The sequence below is a fragment of the Mandrillus leucophaeus genome, unplaced genomic scaffold (assembly GCF_000951045.1).
Source record: "Mandrillus leucophaeus isolate KB7577 unplaced genomic scaffold, Mleu.le_1.0 Scaffold174, whole genome shotgun sequence".
Lineage (NCBI taxonomy): Eukaryota > Metazoa > Chordata > Mammalia > Primates > Cercopithecidae > Mandrillus > Mandrillus leucophaeus.
Window position 1 is genome coordinate 2519817 of NW_012101743.1, and position 11091 is coordinate 2530907.

An 11091-nucleotide genomic window follows, 5' to 3' on the forward strand; every position below is an offset into this window, starting at 1 on the left:
GAGTGCAGTGGCGCGATCTCAGCTCACTGCAACCTCCGCCTCCTGGGTTCAAGCGATTCTCCTGCCTCAGCCTCCTGAGTAACTGGGATTACAGGCACGCCACCAAGCCCAGCTAATTTTTGTATTTTTAGTAGAGACAGGGTTTCACTATGTTGGTCAGGCTGGCTCAAACTCCTGACCTCATGATCCGCCCACCTCAGCCTCCCAAAGTGCTGGAATTACAGACGTGAGCCACTGGGCCTGGCCTAATTTTTAAAACAAGTCACATTTTGATTCTATTTTCAGTTTTATTATTGATGATTAGCATTTTGTGTTAATTGAAACCTAGCAATATTCGTGGTCTTATAAAACAATTGGAAAATTGGAAGTAACTAAGTCAACTTCCCAGCATGCCTCATCCTCCTTGCCCCTCCATAAAGCCAACATTGTCTTGTCTTCCATCTTTATCATTGAGAGGTTCTAGCTCAGTTGGGAATTAAGTCATTTGCTTGCTTTTGTGACACCTATGCGATTTTTACAGTTAGAGGAGGGTCTGCTGACACCATTAAGCTCCATCAAAGTAGGATAAAAAAGGAATGGAAAGTCAAGTGGTGGCACTGTTTTTGTTTTGTTTTGCTTTGTTTTGTTTTGTTTAAATCTCAGTAAGTAGGTGTGTTGGGGAAGAAATGGGTAAGAAAGAGAAGTATATGTGATAGATTTAAGAGACTTTTGTGTCTGAAATAGTTGTTCCACAGATAGATAGGACATCAGAATTTATAATGCAAAGGCAAAGAGAAAAAGGAAAGTTATCTGTCTCTTATTCTGAAATTTAAAATTCTGGGGGTTTTTTTTGTTTTTTTTGTTTTTTTTTTTGAGATGGATTCTCACTCTGTTGCCCAGGCTGGAAGTGCAGCGGCACGATCTCAGCTCACTGCAACCTCCACCTCCCAGGTTCAAGTGATTCTCCTATCTCAGTCTCCCGAGTAGCTGGGATTACAGGCACCCGCCACCACACCCAGCTAATTTTTATATTTTTGGTAGAGAAGGGGTTTCATCATGTTTTCCAGGTTGGCCTTGAGATCCTGACCTCAAGTGATACGCCCACCTTGGCCTCCCAAAGTGCTGGATTACAGATGTGAGCTACCGCAACTAGGCTAAAAGTTTAAAATTCTTAAACTTTTTTATTCACAGAGCCCTCTGAGTAGCAGGCAAAGGCATTTGACCTTCTCAGAAAAATGCACCTAAACACAGCATCTTGCATAAAATTTTAGGGAGTTCATTAAAAATACCTCATCTAAAGTAAAAACACAGCAACTTCCCTTACTCTGTCTTCAGAAATGATACGAAGATTGGGATAAGCGACCCAAAAGGACATACACAAAACACATCAAAAGGATCATTGATGCTGAACTAATTACCAATTAAATGATATATTTGGAATTAATTCAAAAGAATACAGAGTGTGTACTGGGCAGTGGGAGGGGAGAGGAGAATATAGATGAAACAAGATTTGCCTTGAGTTGATAGTCCTTGAAGCTACATAGGACTTGGGGATTCACTGTGCTATTTGCTGTAATTATTTGAAGATCTAACACTTTATTTATTCCATTTTCAGATACTCTCTTAACTTACTGGAATAAAGTATCTCCTCAAGAGCTCATAAACATTCTTATACTTTTAGAGTAAGTTATCTTAATTTATCTTCATAAACTTTCCCCTTATTTGGGGAGAATTCAACTGTTACATTTTTTTCTGTTTTTAATGGCTTATTTGCTAATAATGTAGAAAATGTTAAATTATTCTGATAATATAGAGCCTGGCATAGTGGTTCTTTATCTGCAGACAGAAGAAAAATGTGAACGTGGAATACTTTCTATATTGCTGAAAACTCTAGCTAATAATAAACCATCTTTACAGCCCAGCAAAAGACTTTCTGTGATCTGAAAAACTAGAAGTAGTATCAGCTGTTCTGCATCATTCATTTGGAACAGATGCTGGAATAGTGGAGCAGTGTAAATGATTGGAATTTAGAATTTGTACTTTCATATAGAGCTGAGTAATTCTACCCACTGCAGAAATGTGTCTGTGTATTTGTGTGTGTATACACACACACACACACACACACACACACGTATATAAGTATGTATTCCAAGACACTTGGGGGAAAACCTAGTCTGGAGATGGGAAGTTGTCCTACATTTCATCCTGAGCTATTTTTATATGATTATTGGAAGCTAAAAGAAAAATTAGACATAGAATGAAATGCAAGAAATTTTTTAATAAATAGTACACATATATGATTTGTATGTGCATGTCTACAAAAACAAAGCATATCAATACAAACCCTTGGATTAAAGTCTTACAAACTTTAGCGGAAAATGTCAGGATAATAAACAACAGTTAAGATTTTTTTTTTAAACTACTGTAATTGTACTCAAATATTTACTAATGAAAATATCTGATGTTGGGGATTTGCTTTAGAAACACAGGGGCAGGGAGGGTGGAGAGATATATCAGGGGACCTATTCAGGGCAGAGGTCAAAAAAGAATAGCCGTGAGTTCAATCATTGTTGAATCTGGGGGTCATTGGGTATGTGGGAGTTAACTATGGTACTCTCCCTACTTTCATATGCGTTTGAAATTTTTAATAATATAAAGTATTTTAATGTTATTATTTAAAATGTAGAAATTGCCCCAAGTTTTAGTGCGGAAGAACCTTTTAGAGATATTATTGACTATGCTGGTGGGCCAGGCATGGTGGCTCACACCTATAATCCCAGCACTTTGGGAAGCTGAGGCAGGAGGATCACTTTAGCCCAGGAGCTTGAGAGCAGCCTGGGCAACATAATGAGACCTGATCTCTACAAAAAATAAAACATTAGCTGGGCATGGTGATGTGCACCTGTGGTTCCAGGTACTTGCGAGGCTGAGGTGAAGGAATCATTTGAGCCCGGAAGGTCGAGGCTGCAATGAGCCGCACATGATCATTCCACTGCCTTCCAGCGTGGGTGACAGAGCAAGATTCTGTGTCAAAAATAAAAATGACTGATGGAGACCTTTGCTATGATAAGTTATCGAGCATAAAGGGTGATTTGCATTGACAGGTTTTTTTTTAACCTGTCATTAAAATTGTATATGAAGACATGATGTAATTGTAGCAAATAAATGTAGAAAGATAGAATATGGCAAGCCCACAATTAATTATCTATGTATTTCTGTGTAGCAAAACACGTATCATTATATAATTTAAATAGGCCATTCTTTGTGACTCATGACTTTTAAAATATCACTTGTTAATCTGTAGAGGATGTTAATATATTACTAACATGCTATTGTTTTTCTTTCTAGAGTATGCTTGTTTCACTTTAGATATATGGGGAAAAGAAACATAGCAAGGTAATTCCCATAGCACTGCAATTTCTACTTTTTCCTTCTCTTCCAACAGAGGGCAATCTTACTCATGCCATGTAAAACCAAGGTTATATATTTTGAGTTAACATTGAGATACCCGTGATTTAGTTAACATGTCACAACTGAAAGTTTAAACGAATGGGAACTTTTACATTTTCAAGCTTCCCACGGGGTGATGATTAAAGTGACATACAGAGTTTCTACCTTGTGAGATGCTTATCTTTTCTAAAGAAATCCAGAAGGGGCTAGGTCCAGGGGAAGGCAGGAAATCATAAAGTGAGGACAACTGTAAGGTCTGTACTTTTGTCTGAAGACTATCAATACTCACCTCAGTTACTAAGGCAAATAGAAATCCCCAACAGCAATTGGGACATAAATGATATATTATCTATTTCCTCTTTTTGTCATGTAAGTCCTAGTGAAATAAATACTTAAGGAAATATTTGAGGGATTCTAAGGTGAAGACGGTTACTTGCTTATTTCAATGAGATATATTTTAGGGGTAGAGATAGTCATTAAAGGAGCTTAAAAATAGTTTTTAAAAAATGTTTAATTTTTAAGAAGCTGTGTGGATGGGGGGATTATTGCTCAGTCTCTGGAACATCCTAAGGATAGGTAGTTTGGGCGGTGAGGGTTCCAATTTCCACCATCTTTTCCCATAACTTGGAGTTGGTATGGCCATTGTTACCATGAACCTCAGTCTTTAGGATTCTGTCAACTCTCCCACTACGTTTACTAGAGGATAGATAAACTACTTCTTCCTTAGTCCATGTATGACCCAGTTGTAATTTTTTAAATGGAAACAACATTAAAGTAAAACAAAGAAAAGCTTGTTTATCTTAGCAATAGACATACCTACAGAGTAAAAATTTCTAATCCAAACTTACCTCAAGTCCAGAAACAGATTAGATTGGCATTCATTCTTGAACATCTGACTCTAGGATTTTCCCCTCTCATTTCAACCTTTAGTGAACCTCTGGCTATCTTCTTCCCACTCTTGACCTTCCTCATCTCCCGTGAAAAGATTGAATCTTATTGGAGTGTTGGCCACTTATCCCTGATGTTTTTGAGAAGAAGAAGGGAAGTGGAAGCTCTTTCTAAATTCCTTAATTATATTCATATATGCTATTTTAAAGATACATTAAAACTTCATCCAATTTCTAGTGACACTTCATTTAATCCTTGAGTATACTACGTTTATGTGAAAACCTAATTTTTTTTAGTTAAAAAGATTATAACATTGAGATATGTTATTAGAGAACTCCAGTTCCTGACTTTAAAATTTATTTTAGGGTGCATGATGCCTGGCTGTCAAAACACTTCGGAATAGACCGAAAATCGCAAACCATGCCTGCTCTTCGAAACAGATCAGGAGTAATGCAGGCCCGGCTTCAGCATCTTAGTAGCCTAGAAAGTTCATTTACACTCAATCACAGTAAGTGAAAATGTGTGTGTGGTACCCATTTGACCTTAAAGAAGTCCTGGTTTAAATAATAAAAACTGAAGGTGATGGATACTCTAAATACGTTGATCATTACACATTCTATGCATGTAACAAAATATCACCTGTATCCCTTAAATTTGTATGAAGAAAAGAAGTCCTGGTTTAAATTGCCAATATGATTGGAAATGATTTCCCATACATACATGTATTTGCATCTTTCTGCTATGTATGTATGTATATAATCAATTTCATCATATATGACTATAAAATGATAAAATACACATGGATTTTTGAACAATTTTAGGTCATGGTGTTTTCTTCATAGTGTTAAAGAAATTAAATTTTTCCCACGAATTGCTGTTCTCATAATATTTTTATATTGGGTGTTCTTCATTCCTACTGTTAAACTTTAATGCAAATATTGACATCTTAATATAATAGTATATATAATATTTGTTTAGTTACTTTTGGTCATTTAATGATTAGGGAATGAACATGCTGAGATGACTGCAGAAATCAGTGAACTCTAAATACTAGTTTGGCAAAGGTGTATTTCAGACAGGTTGAAGTATTGACAAGGCAAATAGGGCAAGGAGAGAAATCTTGCCCAACTGCAGAAGCTAGAGGGTTATATAAATGGAAGCTCTCCTATGAAAAGCAAATATTAATAACAACTCAAAGAGTGAGAATATTTTGTTTCCACACAGTCCTCTAAAGGTTTCAGAAAAGGAAGTTAGCAAAACTGGCTTTGTGGTAAGACCTAGTAATAAAAAATAATGTTTTGCTAGACGCTGAGCTAATAGACTCAGGACCTTTAAATCTGCATGTTTTAAAGCCTTCAGCTTCTTGTAAAAATATGATGAACCTATTTCCTTCAGTTGCCTCCAAGATACCTTGTTTTCCTTCTGATTTAGAAACAAATCTCATATAATCAGCATAATTGAAAATGTCTGACCATAAGGTACTACTGTTTATCTGTAGCTGAATTTCTATTTAGTGGTTTCTCATTTTTACCCACATAATTAGTAGCATGACTTAAAAGGCCTCCCACATTATTTCCTAGTTACATCACCAGAGTTCATCACTGAAACCTTGTCTCCAAAGAGGTGGGCACCTAATTATGTCCTGCAGAGCTGTTGATACAGAACTGTAATGAAAACTAATGAAATTGATTAACCCAGACTATATTTGATGAAGGAGTTAAATACAGTATGACACTGTGAGCCCCCTTTCTTTTTTTTTGAGACAGAGTCTCACTCTGTCGCCCAGGTTGGAGTGCAGTGACGTGATCTCGGCTCACTGCAACCTCCGCCTCCCAAGTTCAAGTGATCCTTCTTCCTCAGCCTCCTGAGTAGCTGGGATTGCAGGTGCGTGCCACCATGCCAGGCTAATTTTTTGTATTTTTAGTAGAGATGGGTTTCACCATGCTAGCCAGGCTGGTCTTGAACTGACCTCATGATCTGTCCGCCTCAGCCTTCCAAAGTGCTGGGATTACAGGCATGAGCCACCACACCCAGCCGAGCCCCCTTTCTTGTCTTAAGTCTTTGGGTAGAAAGTCATTCAGCACCATTATGTGCATCTTCATGTTGGGAAAAGTTTAATTTACTTTTTTAATCCTAGGTTCTACAACAACTGAAGCAGACATTTTCCACCAGGCACTTCTTGAAGGCAATACAGCTACTGAAGTTTCCCTAACAGTACTAGATACCATATCATTTTTCACTCAGTGCTTCAAGGTAAAAATGAAGAGTTATAATCCAGTTGGTACCATTGCAAAGTAACATTATACAGAAATTACCTAGTCAAATGTGGGGTAGTGCAGTGAAAAAGGCTGGCATGAATAGTCAGGAAATGTGGATGGCAGTTCTAGTTTGGTTTTCATGTGACCCTGAAAGTCACTGAGACTCACTTGTGTCATCCATAAAGGGAAGGGAATGGACTAACTTGCCCTTAAGCTCTCTTCTACCTCTTAAATTCTATTAGATTTTCATGTTTAAAAACAAAGTTTCCATACTTTAAGTAGCCAGCAATTTTTAGCCCAAAATATGATTGGATCTGTTTGCCCAAATACCCATTGTGATGAGGTGTCCTCTCAGGGTAGATGGGGTCCAGGCAGGCTGGCTGGCTTCCCTAGCCATGCACTTAGTGTTTTTTCTCAGATGTTTGCCTCTCAGTGCAAATCATCATTGCTATGATTTTAAAAAGAAGGTAAAAGCATTTATCTAACAGGATTATTGGAGGGGGGAATGCAATAATGGACGTGTGCTTTGAAAAGTAAAAATGATGTGACTATAATGTAAGAACTCAAAGGTGAAAAATCTTGCTTGCTTTCATTTCAGTTATACAGATGTGTTTTTTTGTTTGTTTGTTTTGTTGTTTTTTCCTTCTTCCCCTCTTCTCTGAGTAATTCAGTTAATTGTTTCAGCGACCTCGAGATTTTCTATGGAAACCTGGCCTGTGCTTTTCAAAGAGGCTTATAAAGGAAAATTGAATTAGATACTAATACAAAATAGGCTACAGAATACCTTTAATAAATAGGCTACAGATCCCTTTATGAAGTATTAGGTTTGTTCTATATTAAATGCAACACAACTCCATGTTTCATTGTGCCAATAAATAAGGAAGTCATTAGATCTCATGATGTACATTGTATTCCTTCCTCCTATTCTGATACCTCTTATTTATTTAACAAACATTTATATAATCTCTTGGTAAATATCAGGCACTGTCCTAAGGGCTTTACAAATATTAACTCACTTTTTCATTGTGAGGCTGGGAATGAGAAAGGGGAGTGATCTTTTTTGAAACAATGGAAATGTTCTAAAATTATATTGTGGTGGTCACCCAACTCTGTTGCCGAATTTACTAAATGTAATTTAATTGTATACCCAAAACTGGTGAATTTTATGGTTTGTAAATTATATCTCAATAACTTAAAAATACAAATATGAACTTACTTTTAATCCTCATAATAGCCTTATGATGTAGATACTGTTATTCCCTTTTGAAAATGGGGACACTGGGGCCCACAGGAGGTTAATGCCACACAGCTGGGCAGTGGCAGAATCAGGATTGAGATCTAGGCCAGTTATGAGAGACCATGATTCTAGCCACTATACCATGCTTTGAAATATACTAAGGAAAGTGCCGGAAAAATCAAAATGCCATTCAGGGATTCTGGCTGTCAGTATTATCATTAGATTGTTGTTGTTTTGGGTTTTGTTGTTTTTGGCTAGGTTGTAACCTGCTGGTTACTTTCTTGAGGGGTAGCAGGATAGAGCTGGAGAAATTAGCCATTGCTGATTAAAACAAAGTTGAGAAACTAATAGGTATTTATCTACAATTTGTTGTTTCTTTGCAAGGGGCATTTAAACAATTTACATAGTCTGTTCAATTGTGATACCTGTTAATTATCTCTACTCATAGAGGGTTTAATTTTTCACGAATGGCTAACCATATAGTAAACATACTTTTAAAGTAAATTAGATCATAATCTAATAAAATAGAATTGGTATTTTCCTTCATTTATACATTATAATAGTCTCTCAGAAATACAAAGGCTGATTGGCTTGTATTCATTTTGATTTCTTAATTGAGAAGCAATATGGTATAGGTTAATAGAAAATACTGTTCCCATACTAGTCCTGTATATTGTTGTGTTGCATTGAAAAAAAAATTCCACCTGTTTAAAATGTTGGGATTAAGTATTCTAGATATCATGTATGTAGTATTTGTTTGAGATTTCCAAGTTGAAAGATGGCACAAATATTTTGAAATTATATGTAAGAGCCTTTTATTTTCCTGAAACTTCCAAACAGTGGTTTCATAAACAGGTACTGGTGAAATCAGTTCTGTCATTCTCAGTGGGGCATAAACCATATTTTTTAATGTTTTATAGACCCAGCTTTTAAATAATGATGGCCATAACCCATTAATGAAAAAAGTGTTTGATATACATCTTGCTTTTCTTAAAAATGGACAATCTGAAGTGTCGCTGAAACATGTATTTGCCTCACTAAGAGCTTTCATCAGTAAGGTAAGGACAGAAGCTTGGGAGCAGCCGGTGGGCTGTCTTCATTGCAAAAAGGAAAGATGGGACAATGGGGGTCATTGTGGTGACATATACAATGCCAGCTCATGAAGCCATTAAGTACTGCCTTTGTAAATAGAAATACAGAGCAACAAAGCACACACAGAGGGCCTGACCATGAACCCCCTCAAATCAGAAGCTACTTTTTATTTCACCCCATAATACCTTCCCTTTTCCATTAAGCTCCTTTGAAGAGTATCATTTTAAAATTACCAAGCCTGCCAGTTCTCTATTTTGCTTCTTTTTAAAAGTATTGTCATGTTGGAGGTATATAAGCCATGAGTGCACTCATGTCTAAAGACTTTGAAAGGATCCAACTTTTGTAATCCCAGGGTCTTGTATAATATCTTGGAAATGGTAAGCACTCAGTACATGTTCAAATGGATGCATCCTGACTTTCAATGCTAGTTGTAACTAAGGGCCCTAAATGCAGTCCACTTGCCCCAGCTGAACAATAACCTCAGACTTGGCTTTTAAGAAGAAATATGACTGAAACAGACAGCAAAGATTTGTTTTCTGTGCTCAGGGGCTTTTTAAACTTAAGAATAAACATAATAAACCAAGATAGAGCTAAGGTTATGGAAAGGCACAGTCCAGATCTTCCACTGGTTTATGTAACTACAGTAAGACAAAGAAATTCAGTTACGTTATTTGTGTAATAGGCTAGCTAAGCTTTGAAAACTTTTTGCCATCCTCATTATTTATATAGCAGCTAGTTGCATTTAATAGATACAGAAATTAGATGAATTTGAAGCTTTTTATTGCCATTCTTTAATATAATTTATGAATTAAAAATCTATGGGAAGCCGAGTTCAACACAAGCATGTTACAAGAAACCAAGGGAAGGAGATTCAGAAATAATTCATTTAACAAAAACTGTGTAGGTACTTACTGGATATAGTCCCTAAGGGCTTATTGTCCAGTAGAGGGAGGCACACACACATCAAGATACATGTACACAGAAACAAATACCATCAGGATAAAATAAGTCTGTATAGACCTGTGGGGGTGGGCAGGAGAAAAACTCTAATTTAGCAAAAGTTTTTCTGCAGCAATGGAGCTAGGATTTAATATGGATTCACCAAGAGATGAAACTAAAGATGTAAATGGAGTACAGATCGTGTGGACTCATCTTAAGAGTTGGATTTCATCTTTCAGGCATCAGGTAGTCATGGAAGGGTTTTAAGCAGGGAAGTAACACAATTATATTTGTATTAAGAGAGAATTGGTAAGGACAGGGGGAAGTCTCTTTAAAAGTTGTGTTGAAGAAGGATTGGTGACAGTGTCAAAGGCAGTAAAAAGACTAGCTGCAGTAAGCTAGATAAGAAATGAGGGCCTGAAGTAAGGTAGTGACAGTGGATATATGAAGGGTCAAAGGCAGATGAGACATGTTGAAAAAGGATTTACAGGATTTGATCATCAGTCCACTGATAGTATGGTGGAGTGTGGTAGTTGATATGAAATACAGGGGAAAGACTACATTTGCAGTAAAAGTTAATGAGTCCTGTTTTGTAGACCTGTTGAATTTGAGTGCCTATGGGACATTAAGATGTGTGGATCTTTGCTCTGGAGAGGGATCAGATTGGAGAGCCAGACTTGGAGTCATTCTCCATTCATCCGTACTATATTTATTGAGGACCTTCTCTGTGTCAAGTGCTGTACTAGGTCCTGGAGATGCAATGGAGATACAAAATAAATAATAGTCTTCGCCCTCATGAAGCATTCAGTCTTAGTGGGGATAGGGGAGATAGAAAAAAAATAATAAAAGAATTAGTAATTATGAGCCGGATGCGGTGGCTCACACCTATAATCCCAGCACTTTGGGAGGCCGAGGCGGGCAGATCACCTGAGGTCAGGAGTTCGACACCAGCCTGACCAACATGGCAAAACTCTGTCTCTACTAAAAATACAAAAATTAGCTGGGCGTGGTGGCGGGTGCCTGTAATCCCAGCTACTCAGGAGGCAGAGGTTGCAGTGAGCCAAGATGGCGCCATCGCACTCCAGCCTGGGCGACAGGACAAGATTTCGTCTCAAAAAAAAAAAAAAGTAATTATTATATGTTCTAGGAGAGGAACAAACAGCGTGCTGAGACAGTAAATGATTTGTGGGAGATAATCTTATCTTAGATAGGTTTGTCACTTTTAAAATGAGACCTGAATCTGTAATC

General features: G+C 37.2%; 1 protein-coding gene across 1 annotated transcript in view; it reads left to right on the forward strand.

The window, feature by feature from the left end:
- Window positions 1-11091, forward strand: part of DOCK11 (dedicator of cytokinesis 11) — a 205198-nt gene that overhangs the window by 155214 nt on the left and 38893 nt on the right. Inside the window, exons 36-40 of the mRNA XM_011977202.1 lie at window positions 1595-1661; window positions 3328-3375; window positions 4683-4825; window positions 6455-6570; window positions 8733-8870. Coding sequence (XP_011832592.1) covers window positions 1595-1661; window positions 3328-3375; window positions 4683-4825; window positions 6455-6570; window positions 8733-8870 — 512 coding nt within the window. The remainder of the gene's footprint in view (window positions 1-1594; window positions 1662-3327; window positions 3376-4682; window positions 4826-6454; window positions 6571-8732; window positions 8871-11091) is intronic.